This window comes from Hyla sarda, chromosome 3 (genome assembly GCF_029499605.1).
Source record: "Hyla sarda isolate aHylSar1 chromosome 3, aHylSar1.hap1, whole genome shotgun sequence".
Classification (NCBI taxonomy): domain Eukaryota; kingdom Metazoa; phylum Chordata; class Amphibia; order Anura; family Hylidae; genus Hyla; species Hyla sarda.
The window spans coordinates 142,545,404-142,563,094 of NC_079191.1; the positions used below are offsets into that span (position 1 = coordinate 142,545,404).

Genomic DNA, 17,691 nt, shown 5'->3' on the forward strand with positions numbered 1-17,691 from the left:
TTTTACCTACTTTGTTGCACTTTTCTTACAATCTATTAAAAAAAAAATTCTAAAAATCACATGATTTTGTATTGAGCAATATGCACACTTTAGTGTTTTGATGATTTACTAGAGATATATTGTAATTTTCCTTGGGATTATTTCAGTAAGAGCTAGCACAGCAAATGCTTTTGTGCAACTAGTGTGAACCGTATTAAGCTGCCTGTCATATACTGACACCATCTACTCATTCCTGTTACATCACACTCCATGGGCAGCAAGTGGACAATGCACATACAAGAGGTTAGTTTTGACACAACCTATAACACCTCTGCCCCAGCAATATGACTTGAAATTGAGCCATTCTGCAGGCCATGTGTGGACATAGCCTTTGGAGGTGCACACCACATCAAAATGTGAATTGTGGACACTTGCTTGCAGGCAATATTGCACTCGAATTACAGCTAACCTAAAGCTGATCATTATCAGATCCTTGAGCCTAAAGATTCCTTTCCACAAATGGATAGTATAGTCAGATAAGCAGACACTAACATGTTAAAACCCTGCCAGATTTTTCCTACAGTCAGATACAGCTCCAATGGTAGTCATTTTCTACAGACTTCAGGCACACTAAATAAAAAGGACTAGATATGGACATCAGAAATCACCTAGAGTTTTATTGATCTTATTAATTTTGTTCAATCCACAATTTATAACCTAGTAACACAATCTTGAAACTTTACATGTTTTGATTAACCAATTAGGTTTAACTTTACAGTGAAATGCAAAATATACAAGGCTGCTACTCTTCTGTACAATGTGAAATGTCAAAACTAATACAATACATAAACCTACAGAAGGTTTAAAGATCAGACATTTGCAATTCCCTTGTAGGGTTTAGAATTGTCTATGTTCTGTTCGGTGTACAAATAGTAATGGGTCTTTAAAGAAAAAAAGTTTGGATGTTACAAGAGTTTCTGTTGTGAACTGCAATGTCAGTGTCACAGCATGCAGGGCAAACACAACATTAAAGACTAAAAACACTTAAAGCACAAACTGCATGTCTTTTTCTGCTATCTCCTGCCAAACTACTATCTATTCACACCAACTTAAAGAAAAAAATAATAAATGTCATGATGCAGCCACCTACAACAACATGTGCAGTTAAGAAACTGGTAAGCAGATAAACATTGAACAAGTTATACTGATAGGCCTTTGAGTATGTTCTATTCAGCAGCCATTGCATAATTAAAATGTATGCTGCAAGCATAAGCAAAGCTTGAAACTAGAAGCCAAGGATATTTTTTGCTATATTGTTATTGCTTGGTATCTAGTTGTCCAACTTTTAGAATGACCATAGTATTTTAGATGCCACACCAAGGCTCAGCATACATGATTGGCATGATAAACACTGCAGTGTCATTGCCAGTGAATCTTTAACCCACAAATCTAAAAACCTGTCAGAATTTCTCTTCCTGGCATGCGCATCAAGAACCTAAACTGTAGATGACTGAAAGATCAGCTACAAAAACCATAGAAAGCGGCCTGTGATCTGAACCCTTTGAATTCACATAAGGGCTATTCTTACAATTAGCAGTATACAATGATAGTTTAGAAAAGTATACACTGTTAGTGAAAACATGAAATTTGGTTTGAGCACAAAGTCCCAGCACTGTAGAGACAATGCATGGCAGTGTGATGTGGCAGGTTATGCCCCCCCTCCCCCCCAGAAAAAAAAAAAGAAAAGAAAGCTTCATGCTATCCATTTATATTCCTAGTGTCAAAAGACCAGTTACTTCCAGCAAGCCAATAAAAAAATAAAAATAAATGAAGGGTGCAATTTGACAGCACTACAGTGCATACAGCCTGTAGTTTATTCTAGCATGTTAGTATTTAGGCTAGTTTTAGTTAAAAAAAATGGTCTACTTACCTTAGATGTACCAATAACTATATCCAATGTCCTTAATACCACATATCCCATGTCAGCTTTTGTCAGTTTTTTCTATTGCTTTAAACCCTTACAATTAATGCAAATTGTCAAGTTGACAGGAATGAGATATTCAAGGAAGAGAGCTTGAGACTTTCGCTTGTTCGGAATCATTAAACAACCCAGTAAACTATACACGCAAGGCATGTTTGCTTTTTAACTGTTTTAGGTTTGAACAATGTCCTAACAAGTTCTAGAGACAAACTGCTGGGGCAGAAAACTGGAAAGCCATTTATGATAAGCCTTGCTCATCACCCCCCGAAGAGTCAGACTTGAAGCTCTGGATGGAGACACATGAGTGGCCTAGTCTTAAAAGATCAGAAAACCTGTGCATTACTGTATGACAAGTAGGCACAGTACATTAAGCTCTATTGATATCAAAATGACACCCAGATCTGTGCACCTGATTTAGCTGGTCGTAACAAGTACAGTAAGCTACTTAAAGGGATTGTATGATTAGAAAATGTTATGAGATGCAGCCAATGGATAGGAGTGGCACTGTTTATGAAACTGAAAATAAAAAAGGTTTTCCCTTAAACCCCTTTAGCAGTTTAGAGATTCAGTATGCAGAATACATACCCTAGGGTCCCTAAAGCCTGAATACCCTGGACACTGTAGGGTTCTGAGCCTACACAAGGGTTGCTTGTGTAAACACTTAAAATCTCATTTCTACTATCCACATTGTATTCCAGAAAAAAAAAAAAAAATTCACACTGGAAGCACCGCAAAATCAATTCCTGGGAAGGTCTTTACTATGTTTAATATTTCAAGATAAATACAATAAAAGAAAAAAAAAGCAACTGAACTGCATTTTTCTATTTTTATTTTTTTTCAGTCTGATGACAAAGGCCTCGAGTGAAAATCTGTAGCATTAACAACTCTAATCCTCATTTTGTGCCATGTATGCCTGCTGTGTAGAATCACCCAACATACCAAGTGCCTGGCTAGACTGTAGGCAGGCTTTGACACCATTTTTGTCTAAGGTTACAATATGCAAGCCAACATGTTGGCAGGAGAATACAGAGGTAATACAATTTACTTGCACATGGCCACCAGGATTTTTTATTCTTTTAAATGAGGAAGGGGCAGGAGAAGGAGCATTTAACTGGCATTTCTAAATCACTCACATTTCTTTATGTCCAAGTGATATACTTGGCACTTTGTGTTTTAAACAGTCTAACATGCAATAGATTTAAACTTGCTTAATATTCTAAGACCTCATTCTACATATTAGTAAGACAGTTTTGCATCTTTACATTTGCTTAATTACCTTTATAAATTCCAGGTGCTTTTGCCAATTACACTAGAAGCCTGATTTAAACTATGCATCATGGACAAACTGATGCAGAATACCTCATCTAAAGAGTCCCTTAGCTGAACCCTCGACTGAACACCTTCAGGAATGTGAAAGGTAACGCAAGAAATGTCCATAGTGCAGTGATTTGGAAATGACCAGTTAAACTGCATACCCAAGTTTAGAATCCAGCAGTATTTGCAAACAAGTCAAGTCAAAAAGAAATGAGGTTTTTGTGAAGGCCATAGCTTTGGTGACAATCAGAACCAAATTTAAGATCTGTTTATCTTGACCTGAGCAGATAGCTCGAGCCGGGGATCCCTGTTTATTTGGTCATGGCCTTGATGGCTACCGCACATTCTTCATCCATTGCATTCAACACCGAGATCTGTAAAAAAAAAAAAAAAAAAATTATAAAACAATTAGCACCACATTAACAGATTCTATTGATTATTATATTTGGAGTAGAGATGAGCGAAGTTTCAGTAATTCGATTCGTCACAAACTGCTTGGCAGTTGCCGACTTTATCCTGCATAAATGAGTTCAGCTTTCAGGTGCTCCGGTGGGCTGAAGAAGGTGGATACAGTCCTAGGGAAGAGTCTCCAGCCCACCGGAGCACCTGAAAGCTGAACTCATTTATGCAGGCTTAAGCCAGCAACTGCCGAGAAGTTTGTGACAATTCGAATCACTGTAAAGGGTGCATGCACACCATGTTTTTGCTATACAGTTCCTGTATAAGGTTTCAAGTTAAAAAAAAAATAAAAAAATAAAAATTCTAGGAAACCCATACCCATTGTAAACTATAAAACACATCATCCGGTTTAGCCAGTTTTTACTCATACCCAAAACTGTAGTCTACCATTTTGTTTTTTGGTCCAGGTTGTAAAAAAAAAAAAAAAAAATAAATAAATATAAATAAAAAGTTTCCATCAGGTTTTTAGACTTTGCAGTTTTTTTTTCTTGGAGTTTTAATCTAACAAGTGAACCTTTATTCAAAATGGAGTGAAAAAGTTAAAAACTCATGTTTTTTTCCTTAACAGATGCAACCGGACATCAATTTTCAAACCGTATATGCTTTTTAACCATATACGGCTTGAAATTTGTATACGTTTTGATACAGTTTAGTCCGGCTTTGAAGAGTCTGTTTTCCCATTGAAAACCTGATATGGGAACTACTGCAAAAACATGGTGTGCATTGCACCCTTACTTTTCAAATCCTCCAAATTAGAGATGAGCAAAGTGTTTTTATCTAACCCTGAAAGTGAATGCAGAATGAGTTTGCAATATTAAACTAGTCTGACAGAATCTTAACACAAATAGTGGCGTCTACTCTTTATCACAGTGAAATCATTGTATGTATATGGCTTTGTGTGTACATTTGTGGCGCAAACATGTTCTGCAGAGATTTTGCTAACTTCATTCAACTTTATTTCCAGTATTTTATCAAATCTCCTTAGGATAAAATCAAGTGTGCTGTAACTTTTGCAGTGGTATCTGACCAAATTTAGCTTCGAAGTCCAGGCACTCCAACCAAGACAGAAATTTACCTCCCAATCTAAGCCTCATAACCCCTCCCTGCTTAAAAAAATAAAAAAAGTTCCATTTAATGGTATACTGGCGTAGTATAACACACATTTTACTACCCTTATATCTACTCTGTTCCTGGTGTCTGGGTTTGGTGACGTGACATCCCTGTGTATGCTGATTGGATGAGCAGCCTGTGACATTCCACCAAACCCAGCAGCACTGGACACCGGTTATGTAATTCTGGCAGCAGCATAGGAGTGAAGGAAGGTATGGTTTATGTTATTGTCCTCCTAGCGTAGATTTTACATAGTTAAAATCACCAGAGTGCATGCCCATTAACAATTCCTTAAGTTGACAGACTAAACTGAATATCTTGGTAACGCAAGGCCTGTCAAGACACAGAAGGTATGATCAGCTATCTAACCATCAAACATCTCATTCTTTTAACCATTGGTCCTCTGAAAACTAGAATTTCTATTGAGATTAATCCTATGTTTATACAAGTTTCACACACTTCATGTAACCCAACACTGTTGCACAAATTAAAGGGGTATTCCGGTGAAAACCCTTTCTCTTTTAAATCAACTGGTGGCAGAATGTTAAACATATTTGTAAATTACTTCTATTAAAAAATCTTAATCCTTCCTGTACTTGTTAGCTGCTGAATACTACAGAGGAAATTCTTTTCTTTTTGGAATTCTCTCTGATGACATCACGAGCACAGTTCTCTCTGCTGACGTTATAATAATAATAATAATAACACTTTATTCATTGTTGTCCTTAGTGGGATTTGAACCCAAGTCCCCAGCTATGCATGGTTGCTAAAATGGACAGATGTCAGTGCTCCAAAAAGAAAGGAATTTCCTCTGTAGCATTCAGCAGCTAATAAGTACTGAAAGGATTAAGATTTTTTAATAGAAGTCATTTACAAATATGTTTAACTTTCTGCCACCAGTTGATTTAAAAAGAAAAAGGGTTTTCACCGGAGTACCCCTTTAAGTTGCAATAAGGAAATAACTTTGACAAGCCTTTTGGAGATTAATGCACAGGTAAGATGCCCTTAAAGTTATATTAAAAGGTATTGCTAAGAAATTGCTGACCTACCCAAAGGAAGTATAAAAGACTGGAGTAGCTACTGTTAAAGACCTTCAATTCTCTTACCATAATTTCATCTCCTGCTTCATATTTAGCTTCTATTTCCTTTCCCAGGTCTCCTTCTGGCAGCTTAAGGTCATCACGGACTTCACCACTGTCAGTCAGCAGGGACAGGTATTTATCATTGATACCAATCAACTAGGAAGACAGATAAAAAGTTACTACACAGTAAAAATGTATTGGACAAATTTGTATGCACCTTTTTCAGCCCACCGGAGCACCTGAAAGCTGAATTTATGCAGGCTAAAGCAAGCAACTACCGAGCCAAGAAGTTCGTGATGAACTAAATCACTAAGTTTGCTCATCTCTACTAGATAAGGAACTACTAGCCTTGAAAGTATTCTGTTATAATTACTTTGACAAGGAAACAAATTCATCTTTTTAACTAATTTTGCAAATCATGCAACCCCACAGTCAAGCTAATAAAATTACATAGTTGAAAAAGTAGAACAGACTTAAAAGGTTGACTGACTGCTTGCTCAACTTGCATTGTGACTCCTACTGTCAAATTGCTAACATGTGCTGACTAAGTAGAATAGGTGGGTTGAACTGGGCATACAGGAGTTTGTTCTTATTCTGTAGCCCAAACTACATGGCCACAGTTGCTGCAAAGCTTTTCAACAGAATTTCAGGAGAATTAATGGGGATAAGTACACGGTAGGACAGTTTACTGGTTCTCAAATTTTTGTCTCACTGCTTTCCATTCTAAGTCTATGGGACAGTGAGCTGAGAGCTGGAATGTTAAGTGCACAACCGCGTGCTTATCCAAACCTCTCCTGATTGGTGTAGGTTGCAGAACCGAGACTCCAAATGATCAAATCTAAAAATTTAAAAGTAGGCCACATTGAAAATGAAGTCTAATCTTTAGACATTGAATAGATAGAGTTGATAGCTCTATGCACACTTAACCAACAGCTGTAAATCACTGACTAGGCCTAACAAATTACTATGCTGCCCAGAATGAACAGATTCTCACACAAAAAAAAAAAAATTATATTAAGTGATTGGTTCTCCTGGAACTTCTCACAAAACTGCAACCAGCTCTGACGCCTCCTGTTCAGTAACATGATGCTTTTTCCCTGTGACCATTCCCTTTTAGCCTATTAAGAGCATATAGAAATCAGAATGGTCCCCAAAACCTGACAACGGAAGACCCACTTAAAGGATGTAGGATGCCATTTTTGTAAGGCAAGGCAGATGTATGAATTAGTGGTTTTTTACATTGGCGCATTTTTTTGTGCCTTGGAAAAATATAAAAAAATATAAAAACCACAAAATTAATCAGTTCCACTTAAGGATCGAACAATATCGATTTTTTTGAACCGATAATCTGTGGAGGTTAGGACCGATAGCTTATACTGATATTCCGGTATAAGTTATCAGCTATTTATCCCCCACTGCGACACCGCTGGAGATCATCGATTTAAAGCGGGCGCATCGCATTATCGGCAAGGTAATTGCCTATACCAGTAATGCCCAAAATCGTGAATATCGGCCAAACCAATAATCGGTCGATCCCTAGTTCCACTGCATAGTTGAGAAATTCTGCAACATCTCTGCGCAAAACCTCAAATTTCAGCCAATAAATGTCAGGAAGGCAGTGATAAATCTCCATAGTTCTGTGTTAAACCAAGAACAAGCCAGTAGGCCATAACCCCCAAGAGACAGTTCCGACAGGTCAAGTCAGAAAGTAAAGCTAACCCATCAACTCTGAACAGGATCTGCAAAGTTTGTATGTTACAGGCAGAAACCTACCTGCCAATCCACCCATTCACCACTGCCACACAGGCATACAAGAAATTACACTCTGTACAGCAATGTTGCCCAACCCTAATAAGGTGTCAAGGGAGGAGCAGCTTAAAGCATCTAGAAGATGCCATTTAGGCTCCAACAAGTACTATAACAAGTCCATACAACAAAAACTGCAGCTGTCCATGTAAAAACCAGTCCAAGTTTAATCCCTAGTGTTTTTAGGATCTGACATATGGATGTTTACTGAAATCAGCCTTTGGTCACCTCTGCCCATGATGGGTTCATAGAGTGAAAGTGGTAATGATTTATTTACACTACAGTAGTTTTATTGGCATCATTTAAGAAGGCTCTACAGTTAGTATATCTTCTGCATTGTTGAATGTCAATGTGGCACAAAAACCAGCAGAAGGTACAATGAGCTGATTCTATTACCCTGACCATTTAAAGTTTGTCAGGGTGCCTCTAATGTACACCATCAGGGAATACAGATTTAGGTTGTACTCAAAGAAGCACTCACCTGGAATGTTTTATCATTCCATTGTGCCCAGGCTGCAAAAAGTAAAATAGATTCCTCTTCCTCCACTCTCCTGTTGCAGATATCGCTAGTCTGTCTTCTGGGCCCCGCCTTCTCCCAGCTGCCCGGTCCTGTTACATAACACTGGGCCTAGCATACCACTGGCTGAGGTGAGAAGTTGCTGCTTAGCTCACTAGTCTGAATTCCTCTTAGAGAGGAGGCGTGGCCTCACTGTGCAGGTCTCCGCCCCCTCCCTCAGTATGCCGTCTGCTCACACCTCCCCTAGCATTAGCAAAACTACAACTCCCAGCTTGTCCTCACTGACAGAAGCGGGACAAGCTGACTGAGGATTCTTCACAGCTGTCAATGAAGGAAGTGTGTCCATGACATAGGTGATGATGCATGGACACAGCAGGCTTCTTGCGCACTCTCCCCCACCTTTCTGGAAGAAGGTGAGAGACAGTCTGCCCAGCCAATCACTAGCTGAGATGCAAAATTGCTGCAGCTGATTAGCTGAGTAGACAGTCACTTATGTAAGTCTAGGAAGGTGAGGGCCACTCTGCCCCGAGGATATACAAGTAGCCAGGGCTCTGTACAGGAGATTGCAGGTGTTCCAGCTGTTCGAACCCCTCATTTAGAATATAGTTTGGTTCCCTGGAATACTCCTTTAACCCAATAGTCACAATGGACATAAATTTACGCCCTCATGCACTGGTACTTAACACACCAGGGCATACAATTAAGTCCTGTACATGAAGCAAACACCAGACCGGTGCTCGCATCATGCACAGCAGGTCCTGGCTGCTATTAGCAGCCAGGGACCTGCTAGTAATGGCTGAAATCAGCAATCACGCTGATGTCCACAATTAACCCCTCAGATGCCATAATCAATAAAGATCCTGGCATCCGCAGCAATGCAGGCGTTCTATTTGATGATCGGAACGCCCGTTGCCATGGGGATCCCGTCATCCAGCATGGCATCCGGAGGGCCCTTACCTTCTCCGGCTGTTATCCCAGGGTCCTCTGCTCTGGTCTGAGATCGAGCAGGGCAGAAGATCTCCGATAATACTGATCACTGCTATGCATAGCACTGAACAGTATTCGCAATCAAGAAAGAGTGAGAAAGTTAGATTGTCAAACTTGGGCAATTTTAAACACACTTATGTAAAAATAGAAAGTATGAGGATTTTTTTAACCCCTTAACGACCAAGGATGTAAATTTGCGTCCTGGTGCTGAGGTACTTAGTGCACCATAACGTATATTTACGTCCTGTACACGACCGATTCTCTGATCATGCGCTGCTGTTCGCAGCCAGGGACCTGCCGCAAAGGCCGAAATCCGCAATTGCGCGGATGTCTGCCATTAACCCCCCAGATGCCATGATCAATACAGATCACAGCAGTGCGGTTGGAAATATGGATGATAGGGTCACCTGCAGCAATCACATCATCCTGAACAGTACTAGCAATCAAAGGATTGCTATAAATAGTCCCCTATGGGGACTATTAACCCCTTAAAGACTCCGCTTTTTCCGTTTTTTGCATTCTCATTTTTCCTCACCAACTTCTAAAAATCATAACTCAATTTTGCACCTAAAAATCCATATTATGGCTTATTTTTTGCGCCACCAAATTCTACTTTGCAGTGACAGTCATTTTTTAAAAAAATCCACGGCGAAAATTCATTGTGCAACGAAATTGAAGAAAAAAAATAAATGTAGTTTTGTAACTTTTGGGGGTTTCAGTTTTTTCGCAGTGCATTTTTCTGTAAAAATGACACCTTATCTTTATTCTGTAGGTCCATACGGTTAAAATGATACCCAACTTATAATATATAAAAAATCATAACTAAATGCAGGAAAATTTATACGTTAAAAATTCTCATCTTCTGATCCCTATAACTATTTTTCCGTGTATGGACCAGTATGAGTGCTAATTTTTTGCGCCGTGTTCTGAAGTTTTTATCGGTACTATTTTTGTATTGATCAGACTTTATCGCTTTTTAATAATTATTTCATGAAATAAGAAGTGACCAAAAATACGCTATTTTGGACTTTGGAAATTTTTTCCGCGTACGCCATTGGCCATGCAGCTTACCTAACGATATACATTTATAGTTTGGACATTTACGCGCGCGGCGATGCCACATATGTTTATTTTTTGTGTTTTTTTATAGGAAAGGGGGGGGGTGATTGAAACTTATTAGGGAAGGGGTTAAATGACCTCAACTTTTTCTTCCACTTTTTTGCAGCGTTATAGCTCCCATAGGGGGCTATAACACTGCACACACTGACCTTTTACCCTGATCCCTGCACAGCCATAGCTTTGCATGGATCAGCGTTCTAGGGGCTCGAGTGCTCAAGCCTGTAGCTCAGGCTTGGAGCAATCAAACGCCAATTGGATGCGACAGAGCAAGGTAAGGGGGATCTCTGCTCATGTCATAGCTGATCGGGACATTGCGATTTTAGCGAGATAGTCATGCTGATCGGGACTGAGCTGCTGGGAAGCTTTTATTTTCGTTTTGGACGTGGCAATCAACTTTGATCGCCACGATCTGTGCCGTGCGCTATTAGCCCAGGGTCCCAGCTATCATTTGCAGCCAAGATTGACCTCGTATGATGCGGGGTCATGGCATGACCCAGTTTTAAATACCAGGATCGGCCGCAGGGCACACAGGTATGCTCTGCGTCCTTAAGAGGTTAAAGTGTAAAATAAAAAAAATATTTGGTATTGCCATGTGCGTAGATGTCCGAACTATTAAAATATAATGTTAATGACCCCGTACGGTGAAGGGCGTGAATGAAAAGTGCAAAGTTGCTGCTTTCTCACATTTTATAAAGAAAAAAAAAAAAAAAAAAAGTACTTTTAATTACATGTGTATAAAACTTACAGATCATAGTGCAAAAAAGTGTGCCCTCATACTGCCGCTTACCATATATTAGGGAATCAACCGATACTGATAATCTGTGACCTTTCAGGCCGATAGCAGATAACATACCGATATTCCGGTATAAATTATCGGCTACTTCTCCCACATTGACAGTATGTCCCCAGAGGATCGGGAGGCAATGGGGCAGTGGCGGTCATCCTCCCCCCGATCAACCCCCCCCCCCCACCTCACACACACAGATCCCCTTTCCCCCCATATTAGCCAGACCCCCACCTCATCCAGATTCCCCTTGCCCCCCATATTATCCAGATCCTCCCCCTCATACCCCCTATCATCCAGACCCCCCCCCCCCTTGTTGTCTACTCACCTCCCCAGTTGCAGCTCTGTTGGACCTTCCCTAGCAGCCGTCCAACGTTGCTGCAGGGACCATCCGACTTCTAGTAGGGAGGGTGAGCCGGTTCGGGCCATCTTGACCGAGAGGCCCTCTTCTCCGCTGCGGGCTGGCCCCGGACTAGTGACGCTGCATTGATGCCACCGTGTAGGGATGTCACGGACATCTGCTGCGCACGGACGTCCCTGAACGCCAGCGTCAATGCAGAGTCACTAGTCCAGGGCGTCCTGGTCAAGATGGATGGCCCGGACCGGCTCACCCTCCCCACTGGACAGTCCCTGTAGCATAGATGGGCGACGATGGATTCTCTTTAATACTTTTTCATTTTACCTTAAAGGGGTACTCCGGTGCAAAAAATTTTTTAAATCACCTGGTGCCAGAAAGTTAAACAGATTTGTAAATTACTTCCATAAAAAAACTCTATCCTTCCAGTACTTAGCAGCTGTATATTGTTTTTTTTCTTCTGTACAGTGTTCTCTATTGACACCTGTCTATCAGGAACTGTCCAGAGCAGCATAGGTTTGCTATGGGGATTTGCTCCTGTTCTGGACCGTTCCCGATATGTACAGTGGTGTCAGCACCATGGAGAGAGGAGGAAAAAAAATCCAAAAGAAAATAAACTCTGTAGTATATAGCAGCTAAGTAGTACTGGAAGGATAAAGATTAATAAAAAAGTAATTTACAAGTCTGTTTAACTTTCTGGCACCAGTTGATTAAAAGTTATAGTTTTCCACTGGAGTACCCCTTTAAATGTATGGCAAAACAAAAGTTGTGGGGTGAACTTGAAAAAACAAACAAAACACTACTTGTCCAAGGGACTAAAGCAGAACACAATCTACTGTACTTGTCCCTCAAGAAAATCCACTTGTCATGGTAGATAAAATAATTTCCACCAAAATAAAGATCTTATTTACATTCTATTAGTTTCTGAACTAATTTTTTCCCTCTTCATCCTATAATAGCCATAACTAATTTTTCCAAGTACAGACCAATTGACGCATGTTTTTTGCGGGGCCAAGTATACTTTGTAATGACACCTTTCATTTTTCCATAACTTATGCTCTGAAACAAAAAAAATTGTGAGGTGAAATTGAAAAAAATTAAATCTTTATTTATTGCCATTCACCTTGGTCAAACTTACTTATTTTGATTACACCAAAAAAAATACAGGGCTAAATCTATGAAAAATTCACCAGCCCAGAACTACATGTAACTGGCAAAAGGATTTCCACATCTGTGTACTACACTGAGTTAGGGTCCATTATAATTACCCATGGGTAGATAGGGGCCTTTGACTACCCCCCTCCCCCCCATATTATGGAACAGACTTGTTTCCATGATGGTAGTAGTTCCCCGGATGCGGGAGTCTTCTGGTGGCTGGGGAGGCTACTGTGTTTGTACTACTACCCCATCATGGAACAGAATGTTCCATGTTGGGGGGTTGTAGTACAGGGGCTGAGGAATTGATCGCATCAGGTCTCACTTCTGAGACCCGATGCGATCAGAAGTTATCAAACAGGGGACAGGTGGCATGCTCAACTCCCCTGTGATGTACGGTGTATTTTTTACTTTTTTTTTTTTTTTTTTTAATTCCCAGCCAGGAGCCCCGAATGGCCAGTACTGAGGAGCCATTCAGGGCTCCCAGCAGGGTTTTTAAACTTAGTGTGCCCAATTACTGTATCAAATTGTGTATGTATGATTCAACATCTGCCTGCTGCCCGGTCATCATCTAGCACTGTCACAGCACACAACATGGACACGTCATTCCATGTAGCTGGGACATGTTGGGTGGCGGTGGGGAAATGAATCCGCACACAAGTCAGATACCGGCCGCAGCGGGGAATGAAGCGCTATAACAGCACACAGGTCCCTCCATTCTCTGATGCTCCTCTGTCAGCTACAGAGATGAGCAGCAGGGAATGGCATGGCATGTCCCTGCTGTGACCGCGCTAGAAGATAACCAGGCAGCAGGGGGGGGGGGGGGGGGGGAATCACATATACACATGGGGGAATGTGATTATACACTAATTAGGCACACCAAGTTTAAAAAAACCTCTTCCGTACCGGCCATTCAGGGCTCCCAGTGGGGAATTTAAAGATGAAAGTGAAAGTACACCATACATAGCAGGGGAAAGCAGCATGCCACCCACTCCCGCTTAATAACTTCTGATTACAGCAGGTCTCAGAAGTGAGACCCAGTGCGATCAATCCCTCAGCCCCTGTACTACAACCCCCATCATGGAACAGAATCTGTTCCATGATGGGGTAGTAGTACAAACACTAATGTAGCCTCCATAGCCATCAGGCAGACTCTTGCAGCCAGGGAACTACTACTCCCACCATGGAAACAAGTCTGTTCCGTGATGGGAGTAGTCCCTCAGCACAGCAAGAGTCTGCTGATGGCACGTCTTCTGAGCATGCTCCGAAGGAATAATGGATATTGTAGACCGGGTCCAAACGGATGACAAAGGCTCATCCATGTACCATAGACTTCAATGTTAAAGTTTTAACTGCTGGTATCCAACCGTTATTTTTGACAGAACAAAAGTTAGTGCATGTGACATTTTTCTTCCGTCACAAATATCCGGTGTTCAGAACAGGCGATAATTTATATTAAAAAAAAATCCCATAGACATGAATAATTTTTTAATATCCATTTTTAAGGATATTCTGACCCTTAACAAAGCAAAAGTATAGTGTGAAAGCAGCTTAAGTGATAAGAGTCGCAACTTAGGCAGCTTTAAAGACATTGACAGCATGCAAGATATCAGCTCGAGAATAGACAAGGACAGCAAGAGAAGAGTTCTGAGATGTGTAGTAATATAAAGACCTAACATGACACTAGTGACTGATCAGATGTTCAGTAAGCAGTGCAGGCGCAGTACTACAACATGGCCGAAGGAGCATTGAGGGGGTTTATGTATATTGATGGGCCAGGCGCAGTGGCCACCCCGCGAAGACAACTGGGTGCCCGAAGCTCGGCTCAGAGCTCCGCCCATGCCCCAAGGTCCTCATTAGCATTTATAGGAAAATGCAATTTATGGTGGAACGGCTGAGAAAATCTACACAGTGTGAGTACCATTTTAATCATCACCCACACTACAAGCCTGTGTAACAGGTTTAGTGCGGGTGATACTACTGACAGATCTCCTTTAAAAGTTGATTAATGCCCTCACTATGACAACAAGAGTTGTGCCCCCATCCCAAGAAAGAGCTGGGGGGGGGTTTAAAGGCAACAAGTCTGGTGTCCTTAGTTTGATCTTAAAAGCCACACAGCATGCACACAGCTTAAACCCGATAGAAAAAAAAGGGACATACAGCACTGCAGAGGCAAGCATTACCTGGTAGTCATTTCTCTTAATGTTTGGGACATCCATGTTGTGGGTAGAGGGACAGATATCTTCATACTTCTTACCAGTGAAGATATCAATACCAACAAGGTGAACCTGAATGAGAAGACATGTAGTGATGCTTATTTGTTTCAGATGTCAGCTGGCATTGAGATACAAGTGACCCATGCAGGTCTTATCTTTACCTTGGCATGACCGTGTTTGCCAGTCTTGGAGGTTGACATTTCAACAATCTTGCAGGGACGTGACTTCAGAACCACAAATCCGTTCTTGCGCAGGGCAGAGCACTGCATGGGGAAAGTGGTGGAAGCCCCGGCATCTCCAGTGGTGAAATCTACCTCATCTGCCATATTGATGGGTGTCTACGAGTACTGGGGAGACAAGAGCACACCTATCACCGTGGTTATAGTACCACCAGGACTGAGCGCCCCCCATCACCACGGTTATAGTACCACCAGGACTGAGCACCCCCCCCCCATCACCATGGTTATAGTACCACCAGGACTGAGCGCCCCCCATCACTATGCTTGTAGTACCACCAGGACTGAGCGCCCCCCATCACTATGCTTGTAGTACCACCAGGACTGAGCGCCCCCCATCACTATGCTTGTAGTACCACCAGGACTGAGCGCCCCCCATCACTATGCTTGTAGTACCACCAGGACTGAGCGCCCCCCATCACTATGCTTGTAGTACCACCAGGACTGAGCGCCCCCCATCACTATGCTTGTAGTACCACCAGGACTGAGCGCCCCCCATCACTATGCTTGTAGTACCACCAGGACTGAGCGCCCCCCATCACTATGCTTGTAGTACCACCAGGACTGAGCACCCCCATCACTATGCTTGTAGTACCACCAGGACTGAGCACCCCCCATCACTATGGTTATAGTACCACCAGGACTGAGCACCCCCATCACTATGCTTATAGTACCACCAGGACTGAGCACCCCCATCACTATGCTTATAGTACCACCAGGACTGAGCACCCCCATCACTATGCTTATAGTACCACCAGGACTGAGCACCCCCATCACTATGCTTATAGTACCACCAGGACTGAGCACATTCCTGTCTGTAGCGTTGAGGGCGCCGCAGTGACAATGAACAACGTGGCTGTACACCGGGCGGACCCCAGGTATGGCGCCTGTACACACTGCGGCCTGCTATCCGTCCACGTGTGAGCACCGGCTGCCCTAGGAAACTGAAGCCGCTTCCCCCCGTGTAGTTATCGCTTCAGCCGGCATCGCCCAGTGGCGGCGGCACGGAGCTCCCCTCCCCCAGGCTGGATGACTGTGCGCTCCCCACAGGCCTGTCGTGACATGGCTGCCGGCCGCGGCGCACACAGCTGGGGCAGAGGCGTCCCGCTAAAACCGGAGGCCGCAGCAGCTATACAGCTAGCCTGCCGTGGCGTTACCACGACCACCCCCGCCAGCCTCGCCCCGGCCCGCATGGCCGCTGCCAACCCCACCTCCCCGCACGGCAGCATGGCGCGTCCGGCCTCAGTCCCGCCACATCAAGGCGCTCTGCCCCCGCCCAAGCCGGCCCCGTCTTCAACCGTAGACTAAGTTCGACGCCAACCCGTTCTCCCCAGCCCCGCCACTCGCCGTGTCACAGGACAACACAGACACCCCCCAGCCGGCCGTACAGTCGCCTGACTACACGAGAACCCGGGCGCCATGCTATCCCTTCCTTACCTTCCAACAAAAAAAGGAACGTCACTGCGCAAACGCGCCCAATTTCACTGCGGCAGCCCGGGAGAGGAGGAGCTAACAGAGGCTTCACCCAACGCGGCCCCTCCGCTTCCGCTTTTATTGGAGGAGGGACTTGACATTCTCTTGGACACGCTGAGCAGGGGGCGGGGATCTATATAAAGATCCGGCGCGGAGGGACACACGTGAAAGGACTCGGTCGAAGACCTACACTGGGATGTATCCCCGTTGCGGTGTGGAGGATTGTGCACAGAAGTGGGCGGAGCCTGGCTGTATTGAAGGGTAATGTGCGGGAGAGGCGATGTGACGTGCATGCGCCCCGCCTTGTGGGGCTTAGGAAGACTGCGCTTGTGTGTGGACAGTACCATATGGTTGTTTAATACATGGTCAGAGGGGGAGAAAAAAAAATATTAATAATCAAAATAGATAAATCACCAGGTCCAGATAGCATTCACCTCCGAGTTCTTAATGAATGTAGTAATGTAATAGACAGACCCCTATTTTTAATATTCAGGGACTCTATAGCAACAGGGACTGTTCCCCTGGACTAGCCATGGCAAATGTGGTGCAAATATTTAAAAAGGTGTCAAAAGGTGACCCTGGGAATTATAGACCAGTTAGTTTAACCTCTATTGTATGTAAATTGTTTGAGGGTTTTCAAAGAGATGCTATTTTGGAATATCTTGATAAAAATAAATGTATGACTCCATATCAGCATGGCTTTATGAGGGATCGGTCCTGTCAAACTAACCTGATCAGCTTTTATGAGGAGGTGAGCTCCAGACTGGACCAGGGGCAATCACTGGATGTCGTATATCTGGATTTCTCCAAAGCATTTGATACGGTGCCACATAAAAGATTGGTGCACAGAATGAGAATGCTTGGGCTGGGGGAGAATGTGTGTGAGTGGGTAAGTAACTGCCTCAGTGATAGGAAACAGAGGGTGGTTATTAATGGTACTTATTCTGATTGGGTGACTGTTACTAGAGGGGTACCACAGGGGTCAGTCTTGGGTCCTGTCCTATTTAATATATTCATTAATGGCCTTGCAGAGGGGTTGAATAGTAAAGTAGCAATCTTTGCAGATGATTCTAAACTCTGTAAAGCGGTAAACACAATAGAGGACAGGGCACTGTTAC

The 17,691-nt window shown here is 42.9% G+C and overlaps 1 protein-coding gene across 1 annotated transcript; it reads right to left on the reverse strand.

Moving 5' to 3' along the window:
- Window positions 1-1,891: 1,891 nt before the first annotated feature.
- On the reverse strand, window positions 1,892-16,694 carry EIF5A2 (eukaryotic translation initiation factor 5A2). Its single transcript, XM_056565171.1, has 5 exons — window positions 16,538-16,694; window positions 15,026-15,211; window positions 14,832-14,936; window positions 5,950-6,081; window positions 1,892-3,648 (listed from the first exon to the last, which is right to left on the reverse strand). The coding sequence occupies exons 2-5, from the start codon at window positions 15,188-15,190 to the stop codon at window positions 3,586-3,588; spliced, it is 465 nt and encodes a 154-aa protein (XP_056421146.1). The 5' UTR covers window positions 15,191-15,211; window positions 16,538-16,694; the 3' UTR covers window positions 1,892-3,585.
- Between the last annotated feature and the right edge of the window lie 997 nt (window positions 16,695-17,691).